Source organism: Rhopalosiphum maidis, chromosome 1 (genome assembly GCF_003676215.2).
Source record: "Rhopalosiphum maidis isolate BTI-1 chromosome 1, ASM367621v3, whole genome shotgun sequence".
Classification (NCBI taxonomy): domain Eukaryota; kingdom Metazoa; phylum Arthropoda; class Insecta; order Hemiptera; family Aphididae; genus Rhopalosiphum; species Rhopalosiphum maidis.
Genome location: NC_040877.1, coordinates 90,332,410 through 90,349,672, shown reverse-complemented (window position 1 = coordinate 90,349,672; position 17,263 = coordinate 90,332,410). Strand labels below are relative to the sequence as shown.

Genomic DNA, 17,263 nt, shown 5'->3' with positions numbered 1-17,263 from the left:
GTATACAAGACGATTTATATTTTATATAATATTCTTATTTCTTACATTAACATTTGATAATAGATCAAATTACTCAAATAGTAATGAAAACATTACAATATTGGTTATTTTGAACACAGATTGGTTATGTTGTATACTTGCAGTATGATTGTAAAACGGGGACAACAAATACGGGTTCAATATTATCAAAAAAATATTTTTCTAATTACCCAACGCAAACGGTTATATGATAAAGATAATTTTTTTAATATTCTGTAACAATTTTAATTTCAAAATAATTTAAATAGAAATTATAAATGTTTGGTTATTCATGGGTATAAGGGGAAAAGGCTTTAACGAAGTTTAAAAATTAAATTATCTACATGCAACAATGCGGGGAATTGTCAATGGATAGACTAAAATATAAAGAATTTCAAATCCTTACTTCTTAAATAAACTATAATAAAAACATTTGTATTACTATAACTTAATCGATCTAAACTGCTCACGATTTTACGATTTTAAAAACTATTAAATATACAAATACTATTTATTCTTAATTGTATTTAAGTATATTTAAACTTTAATCAGTAAAGATTGGTGAAATAATGACTATTTGTAAACAGCTTGGGTTGGCCCACGCGGACTATTAAAAACATTTTTAAAACTATAATAATAATTAAAAGTACCACGTATAATATTATTTTCTAATTATTGTAAATTATTTGAAATATATATTACTCACTATTTTAATTATAACTGTTGTAAGAATAATGATTAGATTTACGTACTAAAATAATGTTGTTGATGAAAGATAAATACAAAAATAAAATTTAAATATCGAAAATATTGAAAATATCGAAAATTGAATAGTAGCTTGTAGATAAACACAACAAATTTTTGCTACAGGCACGAGAATGAAACGAGAGGCGGCTGTATTTTTTTCAAACAAAGAAATATAATTAATATTTTAATACATAATAGACTATAAATATCATTATTGATAACATATAATAATACTATTAACAAATTTATTTATATTTTCAATTTATGTACTTTATGATTTATCAACTTATGTATAAGCAAAAATACTTTAGCATCCTCTTGGTTTTAAGCTATTAGTTTTCTTTCTTTAACCCGAGCGCAAGATGCAAAATCTTTTTTTTTTAAGTTTTTAAGTAATCTAAGAAACAAGAGTAGTTATAAGACTAAAAGAAAATAATATGACAAATGCATTTATCTAAATATTGTCTTAAAACAATTTAATATTCATTAAAATTAATAAAAATATATATTTTTTTAAAGTCAAATAATAATAAAATTTAAAACTTCTGATGTCTGATATGTCAAACCATCGAAATTATTATAATCAATAACTTTTATAATAGGTGATTTTATTACTAAAAAATCATAAAAAAAAATGATTTTATGTTGCGTATAACTCGTGTAAAAGAAAGAACAAATATTGCAATGATGTTCTCTTAAGCCTTAAAACTAACTTTTATTTTTATCAGACTTAATAAAAAATAATATGTCAATTGAATCAAGAGAACTACACCCGCAGAACTTATATTACAAATGCGTAATATATAAAATTTATATTTGGGCGTTTTTTTTAATTTCAAATATTTCAATATTATTTTAGCCAATTAAAAATTAATAATATTATTTATAATCATTGAATTAATTTTCGATATTTTAAAGCACTTCACATATTGATTACACACTTATGAATCATTTTAAAATCAAAACATTTAAAAATACCTCTAAATTTGATAAAGCGAAAGATCATCTACGTGTTTTAATATAGTTAAAATTTAGAAATTTAATTTGTAATTCTCAACATTTATTTATGTTAAAAATTACGTTTTTCAGGGTTCAGGTTAATTTAGGTGCAAGACCCTGCAATATTTACATTGCATAGTTACAACTAAATAATTTATCATTATAACTTAACGATAAATTACCAAGAAATAAAATAAAAAACATTAAAAGATTGCGAGTAAATATAACCATAAGTGATTTGGTTATGAAATATAAATATTTGGTTAATTGACAGTTTAACTCTTTGACTACTGTTATGTAAACACCTATGACTTTCTACTTAATGAATAAAAAAACTGTACTTCAAATAAAATTATGTTTTAACCCTATAACTAGAGAAATAAGTCTGGACAACTATACCTAACACCATTTACCTTCTGCTATTATGCATACTTTTCTTCTTATAAACACCACATCTACAGAAATATCCAATCAAAAGTATTTTCCAATGAAGTTAATTTAGTTCACTACAGTTAGATATAGCCCTATTAACCAAATTTAAGTACATTTTGTTTATAATATAAATAATTTAGTATTTTAAGTAACAAAATAATTCAAAAATATGATTTAAACAAATATTATTAAACTAGATAAATATTGAATTGATAATATTTACTTATACATAAATAAATAAATATCATAAAATCTTACCATGAGGAGGATGTGGAGGTCTTTGAGGTGAATTATAATCTTGTGGACCACTATAACCTCCATATCCTGGGTAACCATCTACATGACCTGGTCCTGGAGCAGTTGGTGCAGATGGTAACGAGTCTTGTGAATTAGATCCTGCAGAACCTAATCGTAATTATTTACTTGAATCCAACATTCTCAACACAAAGTGTGTTGAACAACAAGATCACTTACCAGGAGAAGGTACAGATGTTGCTTTAGAACTTTTTTTCTTTGAGGAAGATTCAACTTGATTGATTATAGGTATAGGATCTATGCCTCCGCGGTCAAAGTGACATTCATATGGTAATAAATTTTTAGTGTAATGCTTTCTTAGAGTGTAAGCTGCACTAGATGATGCACCAATACCCAACAAACCAGCAACATCTTTCCATATTTTATTTTTTGTTACCTAATACATTTTAAATTATAATAAGTAAATACATATTAGCTAATGATAATGAATAATTATAACTTATAAGTATAGCTAAGTAATATGATAACAAGTTGAAAAAGTATTTATCAATTACTGCAAACATAATTTGACAAACCTTGCAAACTTCCATGAAACCCCCTCGCTCTTTAACATATATATACAAGCGGAACAAATCAAGGGGGTTTTTGGAGATAGTAGGACATGTAGAGATTGGTGTTCCTCTTTCTTCCATAAAATGTAACAATTTATCCAACCAAATACGTCGTTCTGGATTATCATCCATTTCATACAGTTTACTCAAGCTGTCATGTTTCTAAAAAATATAATAGTTTAATTTCAAAGTACTCTTTGCAAGTTAAAAAAATATATTACCTTTGGACGATATACATGTTCGTTTTGAGGAGCTATGTGGCTATTAAATACTGGGTTATGAGATGGAGGTCCTCTAGGCCAAGCGGGTGCCATTGGATCTGGATTTGAATACTCATCATGGGCAGGTGAACACGGTGGTCCCATTATACCACCCATTCCTTGTTGGTACATCATACCACCACTCATGTTTTCTTTTCTTTTAGGTGTTGTACAATTTGAGTCATCACCAGAAGCTACAGAACAAAATCAATAATTATTAGTTTTAAAATAATATTATGACTACTTAAAGAAAAATAACATAATACAACAATTACCTGCTGAGGCATTCGATAGAGTCGATTGTTGACTTGCATCATCAATAGCAGTACCATCAGGTCCAGTGGTAACGACAGAAGTTACAACACCACTAAGGCTTTGCTGTTGCTGTGATACTTCATGGTCAACTGACATCATTGAAGGATTTGGTGGTGCCATTTGAGGACCAGTATTAGATTGAACTGGTGCTGGTGGACCCATACTATGTGGAGGCATAGAATTTAAATAATTTCCTGGTCCAGAATTAGGTGGAATTGGACCTGATGTTTGATAGCCTCCAGGCCCTTTGTGTTGTTGCTATAATTATAGAAAAAAAAACAATTTAGTTTCAAAGGGGTTTAGAGTTAAAAATGCATAAAAAAAAAAATAGTAATAAAAACTAAGCAAAACATTTTAAGCCACATATAAAGCATTAGTTTTGTGTTTGTTTGGATGTTCACCTGTAAGTGTTGCTTGAGGTAGTGAGGATGAGGTGGTGTATGAGGCCTGGGACCAGGTGAAACGGGTGGAGGTGGTCCAGGAGAAGTGCCTTGTTGCATTGAATGCATTTGATGAGCATGTGGATGCATATGGGGTCCTGGAGGGGGAGGATGATGAGGGTGGTGATGGTGTAATGGTGATTGTGCAGGGGGAGGGTGCTGAATTGGTGGTTGCTGATGTTGCTGAGGCTGTGATTGTGGTGATTGTTGTTGTTGTTGTTGTTGCTGTTGTTGCTGCTGCTGCTGCTGTTGTGGGGAAGATGATGGGGGAGGTACTTTGGTAGGTGTAGGTGGTTGAACAGGACCACTATGGTGACTATTATTTAATGGTGGTGGTGCTTGTGGTGGACCACTACCAGGCCATCCCTGCAAAGCACATTTTGTGTCACAAAAAGCATGTCATAGAACGTATAAGAAGCAGATACAATACACAACAAATTCCAAACATTTTTTTTGTAATTATACAAATGTTTAGTTGTATTAAATTATTCCAAACATATAGTTCATATTATGAATAAATTTTAACACCAAATAGGTTATCCAATAAAATGTTAAGTATTAGTAATGACAATGACATTGAATATAATAAAACAATGCATTACACACATTTCCCAACAAAAACTTACTTGATAAGGAGGAAATTGATGAGGGGGTCCATGATGCATTGGCATACCTCTAGGAGAGTATTGTTGTGGAGGACCATTACTATTAGGTGGTGGATACCCTTGATAAGGTATACCAGGAGGTCTAGCACCGTAATTACCTGTATAATCAACATATATTATTAAACACATAGAACATTAATTAACAGAATATTTATCAATATTGATTATATTTTACCAGGAGGTTGTTGAGGGTATGATCCCATAGGCGGAGCAGACTGTTGTTGTGAAGGATAACCACTATGTGAAGATACAGGCGGAGGAGGGCCATAAGGATTCGGTCCAGGCATTTTGTACGGATTTTGTACTGGTGCTCCGGATGAAGGACCTGTCATATGAGGCATTCCACCTGGAGGTTGTGGAGACGGTTGTTGTTGATATCCTTGTTGTGGCCCCATAGGCGAATGGCTCATTCTATTATTTTGAGTAGCTTGCCCTGGATCAGGCTGCTGCTGACTGCTTGGTGGCCTAGGCGGCATTGGAATGTTCTGTTGCTGTTGTTGTTGAGGCGGTCCACCACCCGGCGGTGCTGTGACAGCAGGCGACATGGAACGCGAACCAGTAGATCCTGTAGGAGACGGCGACGGCCGCAGAGGAGTCCCACCATTGCCAGCACCAGCACCACAATTACTATCGTTACTGTTTTGACTTGTCAAATCCTGCATAAAAAAACATCGTAGACATTATTGACGCAGAAATATATAAATACAAATAGAATCAACAGGTCGGACTTAGACTGTAAAAAGATGCAAAAGGACCATACGGTTGAAGGGTGAAGAGAAAACGGGGTAGGGGGTCAATAAAACATGTGGAGGTTTCGGGAAAGACCTACCGTCTGGTCGGGGAAAAGTACGAACGAAAGAGACGGAACGAGGAATACAGAGAAAGAGAAAACGTGGTATGTACTATATACACATAAAAGGTATTCCTTCTATATTGCGGTAATTGGAAAAAGAGATGATTGAGCGGAGGGCTGGTGGCACGTGGAAGAGTGAGGGGACAACAAAGTTGTGCACGACGAAACGCGGAGGGTTAGGACCTTTACGACGACTGGTGGTGAAGAGAAGGGTGAGAGAGAATGACTGAGAACAAGGACCGCGGCAAAAGGGTGGAGGTAACACGCTATTCTCCGACACATATATTTACACACACACACACACACAAATATATATATGTATACAAAGAGTGTACACAAACGGATGATAAGGACACCGGTAAGAGACGGAGCAGGGGATTGGTAGAGGGGAAGAGGCACGTGTGATGCCATTCATAACATGGACAGACCACACCAGTTATTTCACCATCATTGCCAGTTTTCAATATAAATCAAATAGGTTGTATGTTGTTACATCTTCGCAATGTGTAAACGGTTGTGGCTTCCTTTTTTTTCAATGGAATGGGGTCAAAAACCGACCATGACCTTTTGGGACTTATCAATCACTGTGCATTTTTAGCAGTGAAAACAACGGAAAGGGAAAGTACTAAACAAACGTATTGTCAACAATAACGATCGTTTAAATTCTAATAAACCTTAAGAAATTATTTGAAATAACATAATAATATTCGGAGTAGAAAACGTACGAGTATAATAAGTCTTATTATTTTAAATATATGAATCCCATCAAATGCAATAATAAATCAAGTAATTCTGAGGCACAAACGATGTGAAATACAAAAATACCTAAATTAATTATGGAATATTAGAATTTACACCACTATTAAAAAAAAACGAGGGGCCACTACATTTATGCTGAATACAGGTTTTGAATACACTTTGTCATAGAGTCACTGTAATGTATTCGTCAAAAATCGAATTCAATCATTGCATACAATAAACAAATTTTAGCAGAAATGGTGTGGTGTAAGTCTCTTTAATTTTCAAAGGATATTTTATAATTTATTTATAAAACTACGAATTTCTATTAGTAAACAGTATTATGAAATTTTTTCAAAAATGGCATAATAGTATATTTTATAGTAATAAATATAAAATTATATCGTGTTTCATTATTCTTAACTTAAATGTTAATCCCTTTATAAGATGTGATAATATCAAGATATGAATAGCTTAAAATTAGTCTAATACATAATGGTTTATAACAATTACCAACAGAAAAGTTTCAATTAAAACATAAAATTAAAATCATTTTATTTTTCGTTTTAAAATGTATATTTTAATGAGTACAGATCGTAAAAATTTTTATCCAAAAAAATTGTGTAGCTATATTATGTACTTTAGATATTATTTAAAAACTTTTAGGGAATCTTTTATTAAATTTCTTAAGTTTTTTATAAATGAAAAATTTATTGATATAAATCTGGTCTTTAATTTTAAATGTCAATAAATAGTTCAAAAAGAGCCAAAATATTTTTAAAACTATATCAATGTTTAATTGCAAAAATAAAAATAAAATATATTTAGTCAAAAACGTATGTATTATACCTAGCCTAACCTATTTTTAATTATTATTATTTTTAAGTTTCCTGACTATTTGAAAATTAGAAATAATTGTACTAATGTCTAATTAATATATTCTAATTTTTGATGACTCAAAACACTAAATAGATCTAACTACTATCGGCTACCACTTTCAAATTTAGAATTTAAAGCACTTTGCCAGTTCCAAAATGATGACACTAAAATAATTGTAAAAACAAATCATTGCAAGATGCTCAGAAACTAAGATTAGATCTTCTAGTTTAGCATTATATAATATTTAAAATAATAAATAAATAAATACGAGATATGAACTTATATTAGTAACTTTATATTCAATTAGTAGTGTTTATAGATTTAAAATAGAATAATTTAAATAAATTATATAAAAAAATAACGTTGTATGGTATTATAAAAAAATATTATCAATAATTAATTTGAAATATAATATGCATGTCTATTCGATTAACGTTAAAGAGAATGATTACTAAAAACTGAATAATAAGTAATTTACTAATAAGGAATAATTAATGATAGTTAAAACTACAATGAAAAACCATTTACAGGCGTAGGCATACTTCATGAATCGACAATATTAATCTATATACTATTTACTGATATGATAATTGTAATGTTTTAATAAGTAGGTATAACATCTTTGCTGACTAAATTAATTTTAACAGAACATTGAGTCTTAAATCTGGTATAGTGTGAGTCAGTATGAAAAAATCGATTATAACATTTTACTGTAAATACTTAAACACAATGATCCCAATCAACCGGACAAAGAAAAATGTATAGACCAATTTGAATTAGGTCTTTGATTTATCGAATGTTTAATATTATTTTTAAGTATTAAAACGATTATTGTCGCTAAAGTTTAAAAATTTAATATGAATAATTACTAATCAATAATTATTGATTGTATAAAAAGTATTATTAACTAAAAAAATTCTAAAGAAAAAAGCATCTGCGAAGAATAATAGATAAGTACAACAAAGTAGATGCCACAAAGTCGATGGCATTGTTATATTGATATTATATATTGTGTCTCTTTATTGATCCCAACGCGGGCGGTAAAAGCATGGACAAAATATGAAGGCCGCAGACGGTTTACTAAACGCGAAGACTTTATTTTCAAGTCCAATATTACGTAACTAAAACTTGTAAATTTTAGAATTAATATATTACATTAGGTTATACTAAATATTTACGAAATAAATAAATTAAAATTGTATAAAGGCATATCAACAATGCACAATATAAAATAAATATGAGTCTCTATCAAAAAAAAAAAAAAAAAATATGAATAAGATTCATTACGACAGAAAATTCCATTAAAATACATATCATTAAGTCTATAATGTGTATACTTTATTATAATTATGTATATTGTATCTTGTAAGTGAACGAGTGATGGTAGTGGTCTCAGAACATACAATAATATCGTACTTATATTTTATAATTAAAAATATATATTATTAATATGTATTTTTATATTTTAAAAATTGATTACCTATTAAATAACCATATGATGGAATGATTTGGCAAGTACTCAATTTAATAATTAATTAAAATATGTGCTACAAACGATTAAAACTACACGATAATTACGAAAACCCTATACTGAAACAAACTTTATTTCAGTTGCAATCCTTAGTAATCCATTGTTATCCGCCAGTTAAAATGGCATAATTGATCTAGAATTAATGGAAAATGTTAACAATCGGTCCCTATAGTATACGTCGTCGGTAAAAACTCAAAAGTATACACATGCATAAACAAAGCGTCTTGCATTCGTACACATACAATAACATACTGCTGATGATACGTTATTTTTGTTAGGTAAAAAAAGAAACGAATGGAAGTAATAATAATAATAAAAAAATACACAATGTGCGGAGGGGATGCATCATTAGTACACGAATCATTAACAGTAAAGACATTTGGCAAAAAGTATCATAATATACTTAAGGGTATTATAGAACTACCTAGCAGTAGTAAATAGTAATAGTACTAAGTAACGACATTAACAGTAGTAATAATGTTAAATGGCTCTTTTGCTAATGCAATACTATAGGCACGGGGCCGCGAATAACCGTGGTAGGGAATATGGTCGGGGGGAAGAGGGAAAACGATAAAAAGGGTTAGGAGATGACCTCACCCTTAAAATACAACAGTACAGATAGAGCACGACGTCGACAAAGGCGCAGGGCGAGGTGAGGGGTATGCGATACTACCATGACGAAGCGGAGGGGCAACCTGTCGGATGAAAGGCTGGGAAAGTGATTACGCGCGTATAAACCCCACCGCCGCCAAGCCGAAGAATCTATCCATCCAACCGTCATAATAATTTTGTACATTATTTTCGACTCTACGACGGCCCCAGAGCGGAAGAAAGACGGAAAATGATAAAAATATACAACGGTCAAACGAAGACGACGGACGAGTGAGTCAGCCTGAGAGGGGGAAAATAATGCGGAGAGGGGAGAGCCGCATTCAAGTACTCATAAGCGGCGCGCACGTTGGAAAAAAACCAACAAAGATAAGCACGCACACACAAACAATATTCCGGTTATCATGCGGCGGCCGGTTCGGCTCTACCGATCCCCCGAAATTACGACGTCGGCGACGGTTACACACACGCTCGCGATGCCTGCAGTGTTGCCAACCGGCGGGCGGCCAAAAAGGAAAACCTCAGCGCACGGCCACGGGAATACGGCGACGCGGCGATACACCGACAAAACCGAGGGGACGACGTCAGGCGCGGAAAATCGAAATCGTAGTTCCGGCCGTTCGCAACGGCGTCTGCGGACACAGGTCGAAAAGGTTCGCTCGCTTGTCCAACTAGCCAAATAAAGTTCTCTCCACATGGCTGTACATATAACATTATGTGCGTTGCGTCTTAGTCATTATTGTTACTATTATTATATCGTTATATTATATTATTGTATTTATAACGATAGCATTTTCCCCGATTTGCTGCCCGTCGTACAGAGGCGGCGATGACGACTACTACCAATACTACAAATACTACTACTACTACTACTACTACTACTACTACTACTACTACTACTAATACTACTACTACTACTATTACTATTACTACTACCACCGTCATCGCCCCTACTACTACGACGACGACGACAACGACAACGACGTCGGGGCCCGAGAGCGGGAGGCGCGCGCGCAAAACGCGGAGCCCGTAGCCCGAATAGAACGGCGGCGGCCGTAATAAACAACGTACGGATAAAGCGCGATCGGTGCTATAACGGCGGTGGCGGCAGGAGACCGACGGAGGGGCCGGCCGGCCCATCGCATGGCGTTGGCGGGAAGTAACGGGGTCGGCGGGCCGGGGAGGGGCGAGAGCGCGCGCTGACTGGAACTCGAGTCGAGTGTGCTGCTAGCAGCAACGTTTCGTGCTCGGGAACGACGTGGCGGGGCATTGGGGTAACGGCGCAAATAATAGATGCTCGGGACGCCGAGCCGACCGCCGACCGAGCCCAGGCCGCTGGTGTAACGTACTAAATGCGAGGTACACATACGCGCGGCGCACGGACGACAACGATACGCATTCTTTGCACATGATATAATAATATATATTGCTCGTGTGTTGTGTGTGTGATTATTGGTCGTAGTCGTCGTAGACTGCGGCTACGCGACAACAACGACGGCGTGTGCGCCCAACCCGACTACAACGACGATCCCGGGTTATGGCCTGCCCGCCGCTGTACACGAGAACGAACGTGTGTGCATTCATCGCGGCAACAATAATTATTATTATTCATTTGTATATAAATGTTTTCTTTTCCTACCAACGGTAGAAACCGGATTTTTGCCGCTTATGAATGTGTTTTGTGCGTATGCGGTATACGCCATTTGGATATAACTGTTTACGCCCCCCCACCACCACCAACGACCCCGATAAGAGGAAGCGTAAAAAAATGCGCCTTTTTTCGTGTATGTCCGGGCGACCGACTCATAATAATTTTCCGTCCGTTTATCTGCTGCTGTGGTCGCTGCTGCTTTGCCGGCTATCGTTTTTCGCCTATTATTCCTCTCTTATACCCTTATCAACTGTCAACACCGGCGGTGGCACAGCACAAAAAAAAAAAGAACTAGACACCCATGTTTAACGAATAAAAGTTATTTTGTATACGGTAAACGCTGAAAATCGTTAGACGCAACATTAACTGCATTTTTACAGTTTACACAACGATGGCATTGAAATAACCACCAAATTTTATTTAAATTAACATTTTCAAATAATTGTAATTAATTTTACGCCAGATTGGGATGCTTATTGCTTATATGATTCTAACCACATTGCTTCTTCTACGATAATACCAAAAATTAATTAAACCTAAAAAAAACTGTTGTTTAATAGCTAATATCGCTATTATTTTATAGTTTAGTTTGATGTCCTTCAATAGGTATTTAGAAAGCCGGGTTGAAACAAACGCGTTTAAATAAAAATAATTTTTAAATAATATATAAACGTTATGCATTCAGAATGAAATAAAAATTCAATATGTAGCTAAAATACGTTTCTTATTATTACAATTTTATGTAAATCAAATGCAACGGTCAAATACTTTCGGCATTTGTAACCAAACCAAATGGTACCAGTAAATTTATTCTCCCATTACCTCTTAAGATGTAAGAATAATTTGATGATGAAAATAAGTATAAAACCTGTCGAACAGCACATAATATAATATTTTCAAACCAGTTGCTATCGCATTTTTAAAGGCCACGACCTATATGTTCCGTTTAATGAACAGTTTGTCTAGGAAAGTTAGACAAATATCATCTATTATCCATAGTTTTAGTAAACTAAGCTACAGTGATTTTTAGAATAATCTGGAATTTTATATTTTAAGACGTCGAAAGATCAATATTCAATTGAAATATTAATATTTAAGTTTAATCCAAGTCCATAATGTTAAATTCTGTATTTTAGACACTGGGAGAAATTACTAACTATAATTTACTAATACAACACAACAAAAAACTACAAATACGTTTAATGTTAATGGTTTAAGACATTGTTTCTGATTTCATCTCATAAGCGGTAACGTAATCGAATGTCACTTACATTGTAAGAAATACACGTGTTTAACAAATGTATTCTGTCTGTATGCGGCTTCAAGTTTAATGATTAGCATTCAGCTTTAGCCAATAGAACTACTTTTTTTTTTTAATTATCAAGTATAAGCTAACTTATAGAACACCGAAAATTAGAAACTAACATACATATGTGCATAAAAATAGTATAATAAACTTGTAACATAAAAAATACAATATCTGTTTAACTAAACCAACTGCGCTGTTTTCGAAATAATTCACGTGATTTTTTAGTATGATAAAAATGAAAATTAACCACCAAACCAACAGTTTGAAAGTAGGTAGTACAATTTTGACATATTAAACAAAAGAAAGTACATTCCAAGAAAAGAATCTTTGGCTGGATCATTACATGGTGTATCTAGAAAAATTGTGTTATAATAAACCAAACTTCAAACGTTTTACTTTGTATGCATATTATTATCACATTCGTTTTATTTACAAACCGGTTGCCATTTAAATTTGTTAAAAAAAAACTATTTTGAATACACAATAGGATAAAAAAAAAAAGGTCTTATAAAAATTTAGCCAATGTTCTGCTGACGAGACTGGACGGTGTACCAATTTAATGCTTTTACATACGTGATTCTAGATAATGAAATTCCAATAGAAATAAAAAACTTAATAATTTTAGTTGTATGTGTTAAGTTTTATTTTTGTTAATTGACTTTTTAATAAACCAATTACAATCAAATAACTGAATTTTATACTTCTGTGTTAGCACATCGAGCCACGTGAGATATTATTGTTCCCGCTATAGAAAAGCGACCCAAGCTATATTTCACCGTTATGTATACACAAACACACACTTCATTCCAAACAGACCAGTGATGTTAGAGTTTTCAAAATAAAAACGAACGAACACGGTTGTGATGATTTCCAATAAGATGTCAAAAAACTCACCGGATGTACCTGCGGCGGTGACTGATGAGGTGGCTGCTGCTGCTGAGGCTGTGGCGGCGGCGTCGGCGACGAGTGTTGCTGGGCATTTTGGCCCTGCGACACGGGTGGCAAAGCGGGCGGGCTCGCCGACGCCGGCGACGACGTGGTCTGCCCCAGACCAGTGTGGGGTTGTTGAGGCGGTTGTGGAGGAAGTTGGGGCGGCTGCTGCTGCTGACGATCGACCGGCGGTTGCTGGTTCGGGTAGCTGCCATAAGGTACCTGCAGAAAGACCACGGTTAACACACGATCTATACCCAATCACATGCATGCACATACTATTATGACAGTGCCCGACGGTAGATTATAGTGAGCATATCAATGATAGTAATACTATACTACTATAGCAGACACGGTAATAGTAGTAGTAGTAGTAATAGTAGTAGTAGTAGTAGTAGTAGTAGATCGAGTAGTAGAACGACGGTAATGAATCGTAGTAATTGTATGGTATATATATATAGAACACTAAACGCTAAATAACGTGATCACGTCCGAAGTACAGACTAATAATAGTAATAGTGATGGCGATGATGATGATAATAATAATAATAACGAATGCTGGTCGTCGGGTCGTGTACATTGTGTATTGAAAGTAAGAGTAGTCAGCGGCGATCCCGAGGGTTTTGGGGTTTTGCCGTTTATTGTGGTGTATCATTTCGGGGCCGACGGGAAAACATTTCACGGAAGTCAAGGTCGTGATGGGTGGCGGTTACTCTGACTATGCGGTGAGTAGAGGATCAGCTGTGTGAGTGATAATGCCACACCGCCCGCCCGCCCCTCCGACGTGTACGACCATTACCATTCTATTTGAAGTCGACTGGGCGACGAAAAAACTATAACGCACAGGTCAATGACGTTTACTCGTAAAGAGCGGTTTTTATTTATATTTTATAAATAACCCGGAAATACTATAAATCTGTTGTTGTATTATTATTATTGTTTGGATGATCGGCGTAACGTGTCTCTCAGTTGATTTGGCCCATTCCCAGAATAAGTCTTGAATCGGAGTGAAATATTTTATCGCGACCGTAAATAAAAACAACTATAATAATAATATGATTCTAGGTCAATCCCTCCCGGCGACCGTGTCGACATTGTTTACACGTTTAATCGTAACAACGATAATTACCTGTTGATGAGGTGGTGGCTGCTGCGATTGCTGCTGCTGCTGCTGCTGCTGCGACGGTGGCCCCGGTGGATACTGATGGTGTAAAGGCGGTACCCGATGGTGCTGTTGGTATCCGGTGGGTGAAGACGGCGGTGGTGGATAATGAGTCTGATGGCCAGGCGACGGCGGAGGCGTCGGTCCTCTGGGATTCGCCTGCAAAGCAAAAACAAAACTTTTAGACAAACTGCGAAAAAGATCGACGGATCGGGAGGAAATGGCGACCTTGAAGGTATCCGGGGTCAACAGCCGACAATAAACACAAAGAGAGTGAGAGAGAATGACCGACACGGGGTGAGATGTGAAAGGGATGCGGAAAAAGTAAACAGAAGCGAAACGGATTTGTGTGCAGGTAGGCACACACAACAGACTACTATATATATATTGTATTGTATGTATATTATAAATATATATATATAGTACTATTACGATTACTATTACTATACACAATAAACGTGGCGACGACGATGCCGAAGCGGAGGGTAGGTAGCGTTAAAAAGTTTTGCACAATGCATGTTTGTGTGGTTTGCGCGAACCTGTTATAGACGGGGTAGTAGTGGGATGGAGACGACGTTTGGAATCGTGAAAGAATGTGTATAGGGTGGATGGGAAAACTGGTAACGGAGGGGGGTCGTCGTGCGACGCAATAGTGGTGGATAACACATCGATCGTAGTGGTCGGGAACATTTAAGGGTTGTAAAATTACGAAGCCGTAAAACTGTGGATTCTGTCCGTGATAATGACGTTCCTTCATTCATGAATCACGAGCACGTCGACGCGTTAGACGATGCGGAAAAGGTGACCCTAATGGGTCCAATGTGAAATAATTAATGACCCATTATCGTGACTGTATGTGCATTTGTCCGTGTGTGTGCAAGAGTATACGCACGCGCGCGCACATACCTAACACAATTATGGATACAGACCACGTGGTGTATACGACGACTATAAATCCAAAAACATCTAGGGTCGAACAATAAAAATAAAAACAACAGTTTTTCATCAAAATAATCCTATTTCTAGTCCACTGGGTATTTGGATTAACTCGGCATCATCAATAACGTGAAAAACGCAAAAAAATGTATTGTATGTTTAGTTTTTTTATTATTATTTAAACGATTTACAATCATACAGATAAGAGCTTATTAAGTAAATTTAATCATTAATATTGGCTGGTAAATGACAGGAGATTAGCATTAATGGTCAGGCACTCAGCAGTTATTATGTTTAATTCATTCATGTTTAGTTATAACTGAATACATATGTTATTATTATTTAATTTTCAAAATCATATTTTAGAAAACGAATTTATTAATTCTTCTATTTACCCATATTTAGAAGTGTTCAGCATTTATATACCAACACACAAATTAAGAAGTAAATATGTTATTTTCAGGATTATATGTTGTTTAAATTGTTTTTTAAATAAAATTTCGTATCTTAATTATTACGACATATAATATCATTATTTTTTAAAAACAATTAATAAATTGACTTGGTAATAGTTTAAAATGTTATAATTTAAAAGTATTTTACTCATTCCAGTCACTCTATTATTATAATTTTAAGGTTTTATTTACATAGAATAAATACATTTCCACCTAACCTATAATAAAATAATAACTTTATAAAAAGTAAAAAAGCTGAATAGGTAATAACTAATAAGTATTTAAAGTTAAGTATCAAATAGAAATAATATGTAAACCATTTCAATCTTATTGGTTCAAGCAAAAAAAAAAATGAAAACGTCAAATATTCAATAATGTAAACTGTTGGACAACTCAAAAGCTAATACTGATATATTATCAATTAGGAACGATAATAACAATGCAGTAAAACAAACAATCGACATAATATTATTTACTCAGTAAACAGAATTTGAATGTACAACACATCGAAAAAGAATAGGTTTCGCGCATAGTTTATGGACCTTAAACCGACAAACACACAAACAATAAAATATAATAGTCTTCGGTTTTATAACATCCACACTCAGGTAATAGACAATTAATTACATTACGATAACTGGCAATACACGATTAACATGGGCGCGGTGTACAAAAGTGAATACAAATACACTTGTTATCGTATTGTTTTCCCCAGGACTACTAAACCCACGAGTACACAACTAATACATTGCTACGTTCCAGTTGAAGATTTTTGAAAAATACGCGTTTCCTCGTGTAATACACAATGTAATACGCGTGCGCGTAGAGTAGGATGTCAACTACTCAGTGATCACTTTTTAAATCTACACTAATAGATAGTAAATTAGTAAATGTATACTAAAAGATACTGACACAATATTCCGTATAACAATATACATTAGTAGGAACCATACAACCTTTATTATGTAAAATAATTATTTTGTTACATAATATTGTTATACCAGTTATGAATTAAAATCTTTTTTACTAGTTATTAATCCCATGGTTACTAGTGTATACGATTACAACAGTATCATAACACTATACATTTTTAAAATTAGTTGATGATTAAAGAACAATAATTGTTATCACCTACCGAGTAGTTGTTGGGACCGAAGTTATGTATGAATTTGAACACACGTATTATTTGTAACTTATGATTATCTGTCAATAATCTAAACACACACACGCAGTCTACATTTTTTGTACAAGACAAAAAAAATAGACGTCGAAGCGATTACGACACTCCGAGAGCAATGGCGAAGACGAGACAATTTTACGCGCGAATACGATGAACGGCGACGATATAATTCCGATACATATATCATGCATGGACACACTATAACGTCCGATTTCCGGCCGTGGATAGTTTTACAAACAAATAATCGCGATACATACCACTGCCGATACACATACACGCGTGTCGCGT

At 34.3% G+C, this 17,263-nt stretch overlaps 1 protein-coding gene across 5 annotated transcripts in view; it reads right to left on the bottom strand.

Annotated features, from left to right (window-relative positions):
* LOC113555171 (trithorax group protein osa-like) overlaps window positions 1-17,263 on the bottom strand; it is a 32,610-nt gene that overhangs the window by 5,108 nt on the left and 10,239 nt on the right. The window contains exons 2-11 of one of the 5 annotated variants that reach the window (XM_026959523.2): window positions 14,372-14,563; window positions 13,207-13,464; window positions 4,918-5,398; window positions 4,704-4,840; window positions 4,039-4,443; window positions 3,598-3,895; window positions 3,284-3,516; window positions 3,027-3,224; window positions 2,671-2,887; window positions 2,455-2,601 (exon numbers count right to left, since the gene is read on the bottom strand). In XM_026959523.2, the coding sequence (XP_026815324.1) occupies window positions 2,455-2,601; window positions 2,671-2,887; window positions 3,027-3,224; window positions 3,284-3,516; window positions 3,598-3,895; window positions 4,039-4,443; window positions 4,704-4,840; window positions 4,918-5,398; window positions 13,207-13,464; window positions 14,372-14,563 (2,566 nt within the window). The remainder of the gene's footprint in view (window positions 1-2,454; window positions 2,602-2,670; window positions 2,888-3,026; window positions 3,225-3,283; window positions 3,517-3,597; window positions 3,896-4,038; window positions 4,444-4,703; window positions 4,841-4,917; window positions 5,399-13,206; window positions 13,465-14,371; window positions 14,564-17,263) is intronic. The other 4 variants (XM_026959525.2, XM_026959526.2, XM_026959527.2 and 1 more) reach the window with 4 other exon arrangements.